This window comes from Salmo salar, chromosome ssa15 (genome assembly GCF_905237065.1).
Source record: "Salmo salar chromosome ssa15, Ssal_v3.1, whole genome shotgun sequence".
NCBI lineage: Eukaryota > Metazoa > Chordata > Actinopteri > Salmoniformes > Salmonidae > Salmo > Salmo salar.
The window spans coordinates 42,970,843-42,989,191 of NC_059456.1; the positions used below are offsets into that span (position 1 = coordinate 42,970,843).

The 18,349-nt window shown below is 41.2% G+C and overlaps 1 protein-coding gene across 1 annotated transcript; it reads left to right on the forward strand.

Annotated features, from left to right (window-relative positions):
* Positions 1–198: 198 nt before the first annotated feature.
* Positions 199–13,570, forward strand: pura1 (Adenylosuccinate synthetase isozyme 1). The gene is made up of 13 exons (NM_001140197.1): positions 199–466; positions 7,078–7,180; positions 8,869–8,931; positions 9,080–9,130; positions 9,463–9,529; positions 10,422–10,529; positions 10,638–10,719; positions 11,019–11,145; positions 11,449–11,603; positions 11,769–11,893; positions 12,116–12,213; positions 12,362–12,511; positions 12,618–13,570. The coding sequence occupies exons 1-13, from the start codon at positions 299–301 to the stop codon at positions 12,668–12,670; spliced, it is 1,350 nt and encodes a 449-aa protein (NP_001133669.1). The 5' UTR covers positions 199–298; the 3' UTR covers positions 12,671–13,570.
* Positions 13,571–18,349: the final 4,779 nt, after the last annotated feature.

The window sequence follows — 18,349 nt, forward strand, 5'->3', positions numbered from 1 at the left end:
ACGTGTGCGAGTAGCTTCATCCAGATGAGACAAGCGCTCGGATGAATGATTAGGCCTACACTATATGAATTCTCATTGGCTCTCGCTTTCGTGGTAGTCTTGACCAACTGATAAGGGTCTGGCGGTCAATATAGACACGAGATCATGTACAGTGTAGACTACCGTGGGTGTGCACCCTCGATATCAGGCGGCAAACCGGTTTTTGTTTAGACCGGAGTCTTGAGCACTGAGGGGACATTTTTCTCATCACATACGAGTTGTCATTTTATTGCGTGCAGTGCGCTGGCGTAGGATAAATATGTCTCACAAAAGTTGTTATACAAACCCTGGCACAGGGGGGAAGCGACCTCGAAACGACAAGGGGAACAAGGTGACAGTTGTACTTGGTGCACAATGGGGCGACGAAGGGAAGGGAAAAGTGGTCGACTTGTTGGCGACAGAGTCGGACATCATTTGCAGATGCCAGGTGAGGAAATAAAAATACATAAAGAAATGTACTCATTTTTATATGTGTGCGTTTTTCTTTATTTGAGAAGTTTGCACATGCAAGACCTTTCTGTTTATTTGGACACATTGTTTTACGCACCTGTTAACAATTCCAGCTGCTCCGCTGTGCAACTCTGTGCAATGTCAGTCAGTGTAAAGTAGGTGCCATTGTGAAAACTGTATATTTTGATTCATAGTGCCTTAACGTTAACTTTGTTTCCAGGCGCATGAGAGAAAGCAGATTGGCCATGAACTATTTCAGCGCAGCACCGTGACATGTTGGGTTGAAAGACCCTGTGTTTATTCAAGGAAATACCCGTCTGTTGTAACATGAACCCGGCTCAACAGGAGTTAGGAGCTCTTTTTGTGTGCTTAAGGGCTCTTTTTATATGCTTACAGCTAGGGTCCTTTTTTCAGAATTTCTGCCTGACTGACGTGCCCAAAGTAAACGGCCTGTTACTCAGGACCAGCCATGATATGCATATAATTCGTACCATTGGATAGAAAACACTGAAGTTCGTAGAAATGTTAAAATAATGTATGAGACTATAACACAATTGATATGGTAGCCGAAAATCCAAAGAAAAACAAACCGGAATTATTTTTTTTTGAGATCCCATGCTCTTTCAATGGAAAGCTATGGGTCCGATGCAATTCCAGCTTCCAGATTGCAATTCCTAAGGCTTCCACTAGATGTCAACAGTCTTTGTTCAAGGTTTCGGGTTTGTTTCTTCCAAAACGAGGAAGAATTTTGAGTTTTGGTACAAGGAGTCACAGTTGGAAATCAGTCTGTGGGCGCATTTGCAAATGTTTCTTTTCTATTGAACGTACTTGTTTCCGTATGAAATATTATAGTTTAATTACATTTAGGGTACCTGAGGATTAAATAGAAATGAGGTTTGACTTGTTTTAACAAAGCGCTTTAGCGGTAGTTTTTGGGATTCCTTTGTCTGCATGTTGAACGAGTGGATTACTGAAATCGATGGCGCCAACTAAACAGGCTTTTTGGGATATAAAGAAGGATTTTATCTAACAAAATGACCATGCATGTTGTAGCAGGGACCCTTGGGATTGCAAACAGAGGAACATTTTCAAAAAGTAAGTGATTATTTAATCGCTATTTGTGATTTTATGAAGCCTGTGCTAGTTGAAAAATATGTTGTGGGGCACCGTCCTCAAACAATCTAATGGTATGCTTTCCCTGTAAAGCCTATTGTAAATCAGACAATGCAGTTAGATTAACAAGAATTTAAGCTTTTAACCGATATAAGATACTTGTATTTTCATAAATGTTTAATATTACGATTATTTATTTGAATTGCGCGCCCTCCAATTTCACCAGATGTTGTCGACAGGTTTCCCGCTGACGGGACGCCTTGCCCTGAGAAGTATAGGTATCTATGCAAGCTCTATTACAGTAAGGGCTCGGAGAGGCCCAGCCCAGCAGAGGCGAGGGATGCCAGCGCCACAGTTTGCTTGTTATACAGTTTGCTTGCTATGTTCCAGACAGCCCAAGGTCTCAGCGGCATCAGTGGCATGCCACATTCCCCTCAGTTCCATGGCCGGATACCGTGGCCTGATATATATGTATATGTGTCAACACGCAGTGATGCGCGCAGATCATCAGAGAAGTGGTAGACTAACCAACTGTGATTTACTGAAGGCAGTGCCATTTCTAGGCATAAGCAACACATTGCGACTGCTAGGGGCCCACAAGCGGCCGCTAGAGGCCCCCCCCAAAGTAAAAACACCCAACCTAAACACATTTCGTTTTTTTTGTCAGTTGGGCTTTCAACTTACTGTTAGTTAGGCTAGTAGAATACACAACATGCAATTCCAAAATTTGACAGAGCATTAGAAGATTTCCTCTTGTTATGTCTGACAGTCACTCAAATAGCCCAAGCAGTGGTGGCAGCTGATCGGCTGAATACCCGAGTCAGCCCAAGTTTTCAAATTACCGGTTGTGATCTGTGCATTTAATTAAGCAATAGCATAAATACACCTATTACACTTTTGCATGTAAAAGCAGAATTATCAAAAGTTATATTTTTAGAACAAGCAGCCTGCTGCCAGCGCACAAGTGCATCGGTGACACAAGCACAGGGAAAATGCAACTAGCACAGATGTGAAAACAAATGATATAACTTGGGACAGCTAGCTAGCACAATGTAACAAGGATGACGAGCTCACCAGTAACTTTAGTTAGACCTGATGGGCATATGAGCTAGCAAACTAGCTACTGGTATACTAGCTTGCTGGAAGCTAGCATCTAATGACAGGAGAAACAAAAAACAGTGTTGCGAATTGGGCACAGAGCCATTTTTTTTCTTTAGCACCATCTGTTCAGATTCAGATTGAGCAATAGCATAGAGCAGACTCAGAAGGTCTAAGCGTTCATTTCAATGCCCCAGGACAGTCCATTTACTTTGTGCAGTAAAAGTCAGGTACTGAAATCCTGCAATCTCATTGCTGCTTTAACCCCAAATAGCAATTTAATAGCTGGCAATGCAAACCAAACTCCCTCTGGGCAGAGCTGCTGATGGCAAAGCAGTAGATAACTTAACAGCTTGTTTTTAAGAATAGATTTTTTAAACAGTCATATGTATAAAAAAAATTAACCACATTTTTATGGACATTTTAAACATAATCCTTGAATGATATAAAATACAGTGCCAGTCAAAAGTTTGGACACACCTACTAATTCCTCAGATTTTTCTTTATTTTTACTATTTCCTATACTGTAGAATAATAGTGAAGACATCAACACTATGAAATAACACATGGAATCACGTAGTAACTAAAAAAGTGTTATTAAACATTTTTCAAAGTATCCACCATTTGTCTTGATGACAGCTTTGCACGCTCTTGGCATTCTCTCAACCAGCTTCACCTGGAAGGCTTTTCCAACAGTCTTGAAGGACTTCCCATATATGCTGAGCTCTTGTTGGATGCTCTTCCTTCACTCTGCGGTCCAACTCATCCCAAACAATCTCAATTGGGTTGAGGTCGGGTGATTGTGGAGGCCAGGTCATCTGACGCAGCACTCCATCACTCTCCTTCTTGGTAAAATAGCCCTTACACAGCCTGGAGGTGTGTTGGGTCATTGTCCTGTTGAAAAACAAATGATAGTCCCACGAAGCACAAACCAGATGTGATGGCGTATCGCTGCAGAATAAATCACAAACAGCGTCACCAGCAAAACACCCACACACCATCACACCTCCTCCTCCATGCTTCACGTTGGGAACCACACATGCGGAGATCATCTGTTCACTTACACTGCGTCTCACAAAGACACGGCCGTTGGAACCAAAAATCTCAAATTTGGACTCATCAGACCAAAGGACAGATTTCCACCGGTCTAATGTCCATTGCTTGTGTTTCTTGGCCCAAGCAAGTCTCTGTCCTTTAGTAGTGGTTCCTTTGCAGCAATTCGACGAAGGCCTGATTCACGCGGTCTCCTCTGAACAGTTGATGTTGAGATGTGTCTGTTACTTGAACTCTGTGAAGCATTTATTTGGTCAGCAATCTGAGGTACAGTTAACTCTAATGAGCTTATCCTCTGCAGCAGAGGTAACTCTGGGTATTTTCTTTGTGTTGTCGGTACTCATGAGAGCCAGTTTCATCATATAACTTAATGGTTTTTGCGACTGCACTTGAAGAAACTTTCAAAGTTCTTGAAATTTTCCGCGTTGACTGACCTTCATGTTTTAAAGTAACGTTCTTCTTTGCTTATTTGAGCTGTTCTTTCCATAATTTGGAATTGGCCTTTTACCAAATAGGGCTGTCTTCTGTATACCACCCCTACCTTGTCACAACACAACTGATTGGCTCAAACGCATTAAGAAGGAAAGGCATTCCACAAATTAACTTTTAACAAGGCACACCTTTAATTTAAATGCATTCCAAGTGACTACCTCATGAAGCTTTTTGAGAGAATGCCAAGAGTGTGCAAAGCTGTCATCAAGGCAAAGGGTGGCTACTTTGAAGAATCTCAAAAATGAAATATATTTTTATTTGTTTAACATTTTTTGGTTCCTACGGGATTCCATATGTGTTATTTCATAGTTTTGATGTCTTCACTATTATTCTACAGTGTAGAAAATAGTAAAAATAAAGAAACCCTGCAATGAGTAGGTGTGTCCAAACTTTTGACTGGTACTGTAAATATTTTTGAAATAGTGAGGCACCGCCCCTAACGCTCTATTGGACGGGCTGCCACTGAGCCCGTCAGCTCACATTTTATAGATTGCTAGGTAAGTTAGTCTAGCCAGCTATCTGAACCTTGTAGTAATTATAGCAAAATGCAAATTGTTTTCTCCATCCCTTGGAACATTTGTAAAATTGCAGGAATTTAACTTAAAAATTTCACATTTTTCTCTCAACCCCATAGTAAAATGTGTAAAATTGAAGGGAATTAGCTATAAAATTGCTAAATCTTCTCTGTTCCCCATGTAAAAATGTGTTTAATTGCAGAAAATGTGCTTTAAATCTGCATCATTTTATCTATGCCCCATGGTAAAATGTGTAGAATTGCAGGACATTAACTGCCAAGAGGGGGACCACTAAAATGTTTTGCCTGCGAGGTGGAGGGCCCTTAACCAAATCTTGCTTAGGGCTCCCAAAAAGCTAGAAACGGTCCTGACTGAAGGGGATACATTACTTATTTATTGGAAAGGCCTCTGTCAACATATTGCAACCAATTAGAGTGACGGTGTTGTTTCTGGGATTTGGACCCTTGTTAGTCCCCCTGTCAGCGCATCCCTTTACAAATGGATCACAAGCCTTTGACAGTTTGCACCCATCATGTCAGTGGATCCTTACCCCTTCTTTGGGATACAGCTTATAATGCATTCCATTATGCAACTCTAGCCCCACTGACGTGGACCATATACACACTCCTACTTCTGACACTGATGTCACCCAAGGGAATTTCATCAGCGTTATAGTTATGCAAAGTGACAGAGACATGTTGGCTTTCGTCTGTGTTCTCTGATTAACACTGTGGTCTTCAGAATGTTTTGAGATAAAATATGGAAAAATCAGGAATCAATTTTAGCAGCTTCAGCATTTTTACCATTTGGTCACAAAAAGAGGTATTTCATCCAAATGTATTTTGACTCTCTTGAGATGCTTGGGACGTTAAGTGACCACTTTGTCCAGAGACAACACAAAACTGGAAGTCAGAGATACACAAGAGACATGGTTATGTTATTGCCCGCGCCGTCGCTCCAAAATCTACATAAATTGGACGCCGAAATATTCTCTATCCAGTATAGAAAACCATGGCATTTTTGAAGAGTGGTGTTCAGTTATCCTAATTGAGAGTGTTTGGCAGTGACAATGGGCAGCAGTGTCCTAAGGTCACTCAATGCTATCATTCTGAGTTGTCTGTGTAGATAAGGCTGTTTTCGTGGATAATGTAATGAATGATGTTATTGAATATGGCCAAATGGTGTTTAATCTCTGAACTTTTGTTGGCATGTCTCACTAATGTAAGTATTTTTCTAGATTCATTCTTTCATACTAGCCTCACGTTATTCACTCCGTAATCATTTTCAGTGCTCCGGGGGAAATCATTTGAATCAAGAACATTCTGGTCCTTTGACTGACAAAGCAACACTAGTCTTTGTTGGAAAGTAGCCTTACAAATATGGCAGAGCGTATTTATAGTAAGCTTCTGCTGATGACAGAGATGTCTTAATGTTTATTTACTGTAATTGGCAGAGGTGTTACACGTGTTAACAATAGCACATTTAGGTTCCTCTTTGTCATTGCCGAAGGAAGGGATTGAGACTGGTATTGGTAAACCTGACAGCATAAATCTGTGATCCCACTGGTGGAGACGTAAGAGAGGGTCCTGCAGAAAGACAGGGTTGAAATGCAGCTGCAGAGGGGATACTGGAAGTAACAACATACTGTACACATAACATTTAGGACAAGGATGCAAGTTCCTTATATGTAACGTTTAAAGTCCTCAAAGATACTTAAAATTGTGTGTATTGTTGTGAAATTGTTAGATATTACTTGACAGATATTACTGCACTGTTGTAGCTAGAAACACAAGCATTTCGCTACACCCGCAATAACATCTGCTAAACATGTGTATCTGACCAATAAAATGTGATTTGAGTGTCAGTTTGGGATGCCCCCATTCCTCCAGTGTGCCTGCCAGCCTAGGGGATAAAGAGGAGTCACATGCCTGGGGAAGCATGGATACATGAGAAGGGCAGACTGCACTCCCCTCCCCATATCCCAGACTACATGGAGTACGTGTGTATGGGGGTGTCGTGTCACCTTGTCCCGATCGCTGCTGCTGCTAAAATAGCTACTAGTCTAGTTCTGCTGACTGCCGGTTAGTTTGATCTGGGAAAAACTATTTCCCCAGGCACCCCTCCCCCCTAGGCATTTTATAGAGTGACTAGTCAGTCTTGTGTATCTGCAGGCAGGGGAGGCTGGAACAGAGAAGAGGGGATTAGGGGAGGAGGGGATGGCCTAGATAGGGGAGACTTGTTGGATGAGATAAGATAACCCATACATTTGTTGCGTTCCTGAGTGCCCTTTCTGTTGTTCTTGTGTTTCGGACCCCAGGGCGGTAACAACGCAGGTCACACGGTGGTCGTGGATGGGATGGAATATGACTTCCACCTCCTACCCAGTGGGATCATCAACTCTAAAGCTGTTTCTGTGATCGGTGTGTACATTTCTATTCCCTATCACCAGCAGTTCACCCTGACCAGTCACTCTGCTCTTTGGTTTGCCAGTAAGATGTAGGCCTACTTACCAGTCAAAAGTTTGGACACACCTACTGATTCAAGGGTTTTTCTTTATTTTTACCATTTTCTACATTGTAGAATAATAGTGAAGACATCAAAACTATGAAATAACACATATGGAATCATGTGGTAACCAAAAAAGTGTTAAACAAATCAAAATATATTTTAGATTTTAGATTATTGAATATAGCCACCCTTTGCCTTTATGACAGCTTTGCACACTCTTGGCATTCTCTCAATCAGCTTCACCTGGAATGCTTTTCCAACAGTCTTGAAGGAGTTCCCACATATGCTGAACACTTGTTGGATGCTCTTCCTTCACTCTGTGGTCCAACTCATCCCAAACCATCTCAATTGGGTTGGGTCGGGTGATTGCGGAGGCCAGGTTATCTGACGCAGCACTCTATCACTCTCCTTCTTGGTAAAATAGCCCTTACACAGCCTGGAGTTGTGTTGGATCATTGTCCTGTTGAAAAACAAATGATAGTCCCACTAAGCGCAAACCAGATGTGATGGCGTATCGCTGCAGAATGCTGTGGTAGCCATGCTGGTTAAGTGTGCCTTGAATTCTAAATAAATCCCAGACAGTGTCACCGGCAAAGCACCATCACACCTCCTCCTCCATGCTTCATGGTGGGAACCACACATGCAGAGATCATCCGTTCACCTACTCTGCGTCTCACAAAGACACAGCGGTTGCAACCAAAAATCTCAAATTTGAACTCAGACCAAAGGACATATTTCCACCAGTCAAATGTCCATTGCTCGTGTTTCTTGGCCCAAGCAAGTCTCTTCTTCTTATTGGTGTACTTTAGTACTTGTTACTTTGCAGAAATTCAACCATGAAGGCCTGATTCACACAGTCCTTTAGTAGTGGTTTCTTTGCAGCAATTTGACCATGAAGGCCTGATTCACACAGTCTCCTCTGAACAGTTGATGTTGAGACTCTGTTAAGCATTTATTTGGTCTTCCTTTCCTGTGGCGGTCCTCATGAGAGCCAATTTCATCATAGCGCTTGATGATTTTTGCGACTGTACTTGAAGAAACTTTAAAAGTTCTTGACATTTTCCGGATTGGCTGACCTTCATGTCTTAAAGTAATGATGGACTGTCGTTTCTCTTTGCTTATTTGAGCTGTTCTTGCTATAATATGGACTTGGTCTTTTACCAAATAGGGCTATTTTCATGTATACCACCCTTATCTTGTCACAACACAACTGATTGGCTCAAATGCATTAAGAAGGGAAAAAAAATCACAAATGAACTTTTTAACAAGGCACACCTGTTCATTGAAATGCATTCCAGGCAACTACCTCATGAAGCTGGTTGAGAGAATGCCAAGATTGTGCAAAGCTGTCATCAAGGCAAAGGGTGGCTACTTTGAAGAATCTCAAATATAAAATAAACTTTTTTGGTTACTACATGATTCCATATGTGTTATTTCATAGTTTTTGTCTTCACTATTATTCTACAATGTAGAAAATAGTAAAAAATAAAGAAAAACCCTGCAATGAGTAGGTGTGTCTAAACTTTTGACTGGTACTGTATGTAAAAATCACATCAAATCGCATCTATTTTTACACAAAACATCCCTTCTGTCTCTGCAGGCAATGGTGTGGTCATTCATCTGCCAGGCTTGTTAGAAGAAGCGGAAAAAAATGAAAAGAAAGGTGGGAAGATTTAGAAAACTGTGTTAAGTGGAGTAATTAGCTTATAGTTTGTCTTAGAATGTTCACATTAGTAATCTATTTAGAAAGGAACAGCAGTCAGCAGATGAGAGGACAGAGTGCCTAACTATTTTATGTTTCCTTCCCACAGGCCTTAAAGACTGGGAGAAGAGACTGATAATCTCAGACAGGGCCCACATTGGTAACTAACTGTCTAATGGGAAAGCAGTTGCATTTAAAAGAGAGGGCAAAGGACATGTAGTTCAGATAGCACTTAAAACAGACAAACAAGCATAGTAACGGCTGGGATTATTGCTGATTGTTCGCAAATCAATTGCTAATCGATTTATATGTTTGTACTTCATGTCGTTGGTGTTGTGACAACAGTTTGTCAACAGTAGATGCAGATTATTATAGAACATGGAGATACATTTATCCCATAGTCTGTCATGTTGCTCACATGTTCCAATGACATGTTCTGCTGTTGTGTTTATGTGTCCATGGTGTGAAATAACCTGTTTACCCTTTGGACAGTGTTTGACTTCCACCAGGCAGTCGACGGGCTCCAGGAGGTACAGAGACAAGCACAGGACGGGAAAAAGTAAGAACAGTAAATTACACCTTCTTCCGCAGGGCTCAAACAACACTCAAACAACACTACTAAAGCCTGCAGGTGTAATGCATTGAGATTCATTAATTATGCCAGTGGTGGAAAAAGTACCCAATTGCATTACTTGAGTAAAGTTAAGATACCTTAACAGAAAAGGACTCAAGTAAAAGTAAGTTAGCCAATAAAATACTACTTGACTAAAAGTCTAAAAGTATTTGGTTTTGAATATACAGTACGTAAGTATCAAAAGTAAATGTAATTGCTCAACTATACTTACTGTAGGTATCAAAAGTAAAAGTATAAATCAAATGAAATTCCTTATATTAAGCAAACCAGATGGAACAATTTACTTGTTTTTTTAATTTACGTATATCCAGGGGAACACTCCAACACTCAGGCATAATTTACAAACCAAGCATTTGTGTTTAGTGAATCCGCCAGATCAGAGACAGTAGGGATGAGCAGGGATGTTCTCTTGATAAGTGCCTGAATTGGACCGTTTTCCTGTCCTGCTAAGCATGAACAATGTAACAAGTACTTTTGGGTATCAGGGAAAATGTATGAAGTAAAAAGTACATAATTTTCTTTAGGAATGTAGTGCAGTAAAAGTTGTCAAAAATATAAATAGTAAAGTAAAGTGCAGATACCCCAGAAAACAAACATAATTAGTACTTACATGACACCACTGAATAATGCATTGTAAGACTTGTCATGAATCATGATTCATTATAAAACCATACAATGCTTGTAATGTCTTATTAAGCATTACCTGCAGGCTTTAAGTAAAGTGTTACCAGATTCAATGTTTTATTAGCATTCCTGTAGTGTTGAAATATTATTTTCCTCAATTCTAGTGTTATAATTCAACATTTACTTTGTACAGTATTGGAACCACAAAGAAAGGCATCGGACCGACCTACTCAAGCAAAGCGTCACGTACAGGGCTGCGTATCTGTGACCTCCTAGATGATTTCAAAGAGTTTTCTACGAGGTAAGGTTATGGGGAGTGCCAATTGGCATTTGGCTCTCTGGACAATAGGAACATTTATTATGAACATAACAGTATATTCATGTTCTTCTGATGGTGGCTTGGTCCTAGATTTAAGAATCTTGCTCAGCAGTACCAGGCCATGTTCCCCACACTGGTGGTAGATGTTGAAGGTCAGCTGAAGAAATTAAAGGTGAGTTTCATGAAGTGCGCTTTTTCCCGTGTTTATTTGTGTACACTCTGTGTTGACATGGCGATGGGGTAAACAACCCCCCCTCAGCTAGTAGAAAAAGTCTGTCTGAATTGGGCATACTCCTAAATCATCATAATCATCATCACCCCGTAATGACCCTGAAATGCACCACATCATGGGGTGATGTCTAAATTTAGCATCGGAGAAGCAGATGACAATTACAGTAGCTCTGCTCTCATTATCCATCTATCCATACAGTAGGAACAAATCTCCCCTGTGCACCCTGTCTAACCTTTTAGGAGTATGCTGAGCGGATAAGACCCATGGTGCGAGACGGTGTCTATTTCATGTACGACGCTATTAATGGACCCCCTAAGAAGATTCTGGTGGAGGGCGCGAACGCTGCCCTGCTTGACATTGACTTTGGTAAGGAAATACTATACTCCCCTATGGCTGACCGTACGAGGCGGGTATAGACACATGAATATGAGTAAGCACTGTTGGCCCGAGAATCATGGTATGTTCATAGGCATGGTATGTATCCTTAGAGTAGGTTTGTGTTTGGGTCTACACAGTCCTTGTTTACACCTGTTGACATAACCACATATAGTCATTATAATGCAATAAGGACATTTCAAAAGTAGACATTGCCCGATAGTTCTGGGTCTGGTGCACATCCAGGAGGCTATCACAAATGCATTCCTTTAAAATCTTGTGCTCGTCTCCCAGGTACATACCCATTTGTGACATCATCAAACTGCACCGTGGGTGGTGTGTGTACAGGACTGGGTATCCCCCCTCTGAACATTGGTGATGTGTACGGGGTGGTGAAGGCCTACACCACTAGGGTGGGCATCGGGGCGTTCCCCACAGAACAACTCAATGTGAGTCGAACCCCAAACATGATACATTAAATACAAATTAGAGGAGATCTATATTGTAGAACATAATGTTAGAATTCAACTCGAAGTAGTCAAGTCTACACAGAATAGAGTAGTTGAAGGTCTGATTGCTCAGACCAGCTTCTCTGCTGTCATCCGTCCTTACAGGAGGTTGGGGAGCTGCTGCAGACGCGGGGCCATGAGGTGGGCGTGACCACAGGGAGGAAACGACGCTGTGGTTGGCTGGATCTGGTCATCCTGCGTTACGCCAACATGATAAACGGCTTCACGGCGTGAGTTTCACTGCAGGGTTTGCCCCTTTCCCTACAGTTGTGCAGTCCTGTATTTTTAATAGAAAAGTTGGGCTACATTGCCACCTAGTGGATCTTATTGGGAACTTTTAGCCTAGATGCCATTTTTAAATAAAAACATTTATTTAACCTTTATTTAATTAGGGGTTGACAAGAGATTAGAGATATATGTTACATTTTTACCCTGTTTTTTTTCAATAACAGGTTTGCATTAACCAAACTTGATATCCTTGATGTGATGGATGAAATCAAAGTGGGAGTGTCTTATAAACTCAAGGGCAAAAAGATTCCCTATTTCCCAGGTAAGACTGACTGCAAGTGTACTATTCTCTTCATACATGTATACGTGGTGAATCAAACAAAGAAGATGATGTTGGCTTTATAAGATTCATTTGGAAATTGTTAACACGAAACCTTTCTCTATATTCTGTATGACCCATGTCCCCTCAGCTAACATGGACGTCCTGCAGAAAGTGGAGGTGGAGTACGAGAAACTGCCTGGCTGGAAGAGTGACACCTCAGCCTGTAGGAAGTGGGAAGATCTGCCAGTCAAAGCCCAGAACTACGTCCGCTTTGTGGAGAACCACGTCGGCGTACCCAGTAAGTATTCTATTCCAAATGCAGGACTTACCTGTTATTTTAAAATGAAATAAATCAATACTTAAACATTTTTCAATAGCTCTTAATCAAATTTTTCTCTTTCCAGTCAAATGGGTTGGAGTGGGCAAGGCCAGGGAGTCTATGATCCAGATGTTCTAGTACACAACAAGACCTTTGTCCTTCCTCCTTCCTCTCTCCATGAAGGTGAATTGAGGTGGTATGGCTTTATCTGCTCTGGTCAGGTTTCTTTTGTTGTGAAAATATTTTTTTTTTAAGGGGCTGCAGCAGCTGCACAGACCCCAACTCCTGGACTAAGAAACAGGTTCAAATGAGAGTTTGTGCAACCACCATGCTCTACTATACATGGTTAAAAAATAACAATAAAGTGAGCAAATAATAGTTATATTGATTGTGTCACAGTAGTTCTTCTCTGTTGCAATTTACAAACCATGAAATTGTCTTAGGTGAGTTCAAATAGACTTGTTTATGTTCCAATTCTGTTCTTTGCACTGATACAGCATTTTCATCTTTTGTTGAATATTGTTTTGATTTGATATTGCTGTCATGTCAGCTAACCGACGTTGTTTAGACTTGAATTAACATTGGCCAGTATCTGATGTCTAATATAGTACTTGCATGCTAGAACTACAGCTGATATGTAAAACTATTTTGAACAATGCAATGTGCAATGGCCAGAATTAGGTAGTTATATGACATGTTGTGGTCAAGGTGGAAATCATGTGTCCTGATACTTGTCCATGAACTGAAGTGCGATACTGTATTTTGCTGTCCACGCTATGTTGAAAAATCACAGGGATCCTGTTCTTTGCTTCTGTGACACATTTGATTATATAAAACAAAGTATTGTTGTATCAATTAGAGCTAGGTTTCTATGGATTTTTTTGCCAGTCAAATTGATGTTTTCCAAGTAATAGTATGTCCCCCATTGGCACCGTACTGTAACAGCTAAGAAAATAACACTGTGATACCCCAAAAGTTTTCTAGTGCACCACTTTTACAAGTGGAAATCTGATACGCAAATAAATCTGTTACATCACATACATTGATCTGTTTTGTATTATCTATGTTTCGTTTGTCTAGTTTGAGAAACAGATGCCTCACAAGTCCTCAACTGGCAGCTTCATTAAATAGTACCCGCAAAACACCAGTCTCAACGTCATCGGTGAAGAGGCAACTCCGGGATGCTGGGCTTCTAGGCAGAGTTCCTCTGTCCAGTGTCTGTGTTCTTTTGCCCATCTTGATCTTTTCTTTTTATTTGCCAGTCTGAGATATGGCTTTTTATTTGCAACTCTGTCTAGAAGGCCAGCATCCTGGAGTCGCCTCTTTGCTGTTGACGTTGAGACTGGTGTTTTGCGGGTACTATTTAATGAAACTGCCAGTTGAGGACTTGTGAGGCGTCTGTTTCTCAAACTAGACACTCTAATGTACTTGTCCTCTTACTCAGTTGTGTACTGGGGCCTCCCACTTCTCTTTCTATTCTGGTTAGATCCAGTTTGCGCTGTTCTATGAGGGGAGTAGTACACAGCGTTGTACAAGATCTTCAGTTTCTTGGCAATTTCTCGCATTTCTCAGAACAAGAATAGACTGACGAGTTTCAGAAGAAAGGTCTTTGTTTCTGGCCATTTTCAGCCTGTAATCGAACCCACAAATGCTGATGCTCCAGATGCTCAACTAGTCTATAGAAGGACAGTTTTATTTCTTCTTTAATCAGAACAACAGTTTTCAGCTGTGCTAACATAATTGCAAAAGGGTTTTCTAATGATCAATTAGTCTTTAAAATCATAAACTTGGATAAGCTAACACAACGTGCCATTGGAACACAGGAGTGATGGTTGCTGATAATGGGCCTCTGTACACCTATGTAGATATTCCATAGACAATCTGCCGTTTCCAGCTACAATAGTCATTTACAACATTAACAATATCTACACTGTCTTTCTGATCAATTTTATGTTATTTTAATGGACAAAAAAATTTGCTTTTCTATCAAAAACAAGGACATTTCTAAGTGACCCAACTTTTGAACGGTAGTGTACATCTCTGGCTCACCCCTCTGTCAAGAAAAGACAACAGTAGGCACAACTCTGGCGAATACTGGGGAGTTGACATCATGTACCGCACTGGATTATTTAAATTGGCAGCACATCTCTACAGTCTGAAGGGGCTTCCTCTGTCTATCCCCTTACCTTTATCTGCACCATTCTGAGAACACAATAGGTGGACATAATACATAGGAAAATGTCATTCAAGGGACTTTCTTTCCACCTGTCAGAACCTGAAATCCCTCTATTTATTTGGCAGCGGTGTGGATAGTAACCTGCTGGTGAGACAGTGGTGATGGGAACATTGTCTCTATTTAGTCTCATCAGAGGCCGGTACGACTGCACCGCCATTCACTGCTGAAATAGTGGCAATGGGGCTCCTGTTTGGCCATTTCAGGTTATCAGATTAAGACCCTTTGAAATTAAATCACAGCCACTTGTCCCTTTTACCACACCTGGTCCCCATGACCCTCCCCCCTGCTCTGAGTGTCACCCCAGAAGGCCACCGCCACCCGCTGTCACTTCCCTGAAAATAGCCAGAGACCGTGACCCAGGGAAGGGCTGTGTCATGAGAAGGTTAGGGCATATTAGATACAAGCCTGCTGGAGTTTCTCATCCGGTTAGCAGGGGGCCATTTTGTCTCTTTTACTGACATTAAATCCATAGTTGCTATGAGAAAATGTTCCTGGAACTGTGTCCCTGCAGGGGAGGAACAGGAGGTCTTTTCACGTGTTTCGCTACTTAACATCTCTTCCTTTCCTTGCACATTTATATTTATGTGTTTGTGCCTTCTTTTCTGGATGTTTGTTGTTATACCTGTTGTGTTCCTCTGGTCCAGCAGGAGCCAATACTAACGTAATGTTGAAACGAGGTCATATCTTTGCTTCTGGCTTTATACTGGCTGTTGGATAACTTTTAATTGCCGATATTGAGGAGGATGTCCACGTTCTTTATTTCTTGTAATGTAATTTACAACATGCTAGAGTCTGGGTATCAGAAGCACCTCAGAGAGATATGTACTATCTAAAATGGCTCTGATTTCAAACAAAGCCATTAAATCCCACATAGAACTTGAACAGTTGAAGCACAATACTTTTATTGAGGTGAGTTACATTGCTATTACTTTAGATTGTAGTTGCATTACTATTACATCGCTGTAGTAGATTGATACTGTAGGTGTGGCTCAATTACAATAACCTTCCCAGTAGGACCCTCACTATAAGTGGGCAACACAGCAAAGACAGATTGGGCTTGAAGAGAAAAGGTGCTGTGTGTGGCTTTCTTTCACAGACTGCCACTCAGCATTTTGCACAGTAGGGGTGTCGCTGTCTTCTGTCACACCATCTGCCTCCAATTCTGCTGTTGCTCTATCTTTCTATTCACCTCACATTCTTTCTCTCTCTCTCGCTTTCTCTCTTTCTCACTCTCCCTCTTGCTTTCTCTTTCTTGCTTTCTGCCCCCCCCTCTCTATCTCTTGCTTTCTCTCTCTTTCTCTCTTTGCTTCATCTGGGAAAACATCCAGTCATAATAACACTCAAAGACCTGACAGATATTAGTGAAAAATAATTTGTTGCAGCTTCAGTTAAAACATACAGTAACCATACTGTGGTTTTGCCATGGAAATTCCTTTTTGAAGAGATAGCGATGTGTAAAAGTGAAAGCTGTGGTCAATTAAAGTGTTAAATGACACCTAAAACAGTTCTCGGCAGGTGTCTGTTGCCTTGGGCAATACCGTATTTCTCTTTTAGAAGAAAACAAAATCTTGCATCACTAAATGTGTCATCACAAAGACCCAAGGGAGAAACGGTTATCTTCTCATTAATTGGATTTAAGAGCTCTATTTTGTTTCTGGCTGTGTGTAATTGTAAGAAAAACACTTCAGGGGAGAAGAAGGTGCCAGATGCTTTGGCAATCTGACCTTTGCTTGGGGGGCTGAGTTCTTACCAGAAAAGAAAATAATAAAATATATACATACACAGTGCATTCGAAATGTATTCATACCCCTTCACTTTTTCCACATTTTGTTACGTTAGAGCCTTAAATTATTTCCCCCCCTCATCAATTTACACACAATACCCCATAACGACAAACAAAACCAGGTTTAGACATTTTTGCAAATGTATTAAAAAATATATTAAAAAAATGTAATTTACATAATTATTCAGACCCTTTACTCAGTACTTTGTTGATGCGCTTTTAACAGTGATTACAGTCATGAGTCTTCTTGAATATGACGCAACAAGCTTGGCGCACCAGTATTTGGGGAGTTTCTCCCATTCTTCTCTGCAGATCCTCTCAACCTCTGTCAGTTTGGATGGCAGCACAGCTATTTTCAGGTCTCTCTAGAGATATTCGAAAGGGGTTCAAGTCCAGGCTCTGGCTGGGCTACTCAAAGACCTGTTGAAAGGTGAACCTTCGCCCTAGTCTGAGGTCCTGAGCGCTCTGGAGCAGGTTATCATCAAGGATCTTTCTGTACTTTGCTCTGTTCATCTTTCCCTCAATCCTGACTAGTCTCCCAGTTCCTGCCGCTGAAAAACATCCCCACAAGATGATGCTGCCACCACTATGCTTCACCGTAGGAATGGTATTGTCTAGGTGATGAGCGGTGCCTGGTTTCCTCCAGACGTGATGCTTGGCGTTCAGGCCAAAGAGTTCAATCAGAGAATCTTGTTTCTCATGGTCTGAGAGTCCTTTATGTGCCTTTTGGCAAACTCCTAGCGGGCTGTAATATGCCTTTCGCTGAGGAGTGGCTTCCGTCTGGCCACTCTACCATAAAGGCCTGATTGGTGGAGTGCTGCAGAGATGGTTGTCCTTCTGGAAGGTTCCACAGAGGAACTCTGGAGCTCTGTCAGAGTGACCATCAGGTTCTTCTCCCCTGATTGCCAGATCTAGGAAGAGTCTTGGTGGTTCCAAACTTCTTCAATTTAGGAATGATGTAGGCCACTGTGTTCTTGGGGACGTTCAATGCTGCAGAAATGTTTTGGTACCCTTCCCCAGATCTGTGCTTCGACACAATCCTGTCTCAGAGGTCTACGGACAATTCCTTCGACCTCATGGCTTTTGCTCTGACATGCACTGTCAACTGTGGGACCTTATATAGACAGGTGTGTGCCTTTCCAAATCATGTCCAATCAATTGAATTTACCACAGGTGGACTCCAATCAAGTTGTAGAAACATCTCAAGGATGACCGATGGAAACAGGATGCACCTGAGCTCAATTTCGAGTCTCATAGCAAAGGGCCTGAATACTTATACAAATAAGGTATTTCAGTTTTTTGCTAAATTGTTAAAAATGTTTTCCCTTTGTCATTATGGGGTATTGTGTGTAGATTGAGGACATTTTTTTATTTAATCCATTTTAGAATAAGGCTGTAATGTAACAAAATGTGGAGAAAGTGAAGGGGTCTGAATACTTTCTGAATGCACTGTAAAGAGAGAGAGAGAGAGAAAGAGAGGGAGAAAGAGAGAGAATGAGTGAGGGGGGTCAATATACAGTAAAACATACAGTAACGGTTTGCTCGTTAATCCATTTCTGTTGATTACTTTATACAACAGTAATACTATAAAAAGCCGAACTCTCTGTGTCACAAAGTAAAGAGGTATGGAAATAAACAAGCTACATATAAGCTTCCTGATCTCATAACTAAACAAATTGTGACTGATAATGAAAGTGAGACATTTAAGGAAATATAGTTTCTTTAAGAGACAAAGTCTGTGAGACAGAACAGTTAGACAGCAGTAGCCTAGTTAAGCATATAACCACTCCAAATGAGG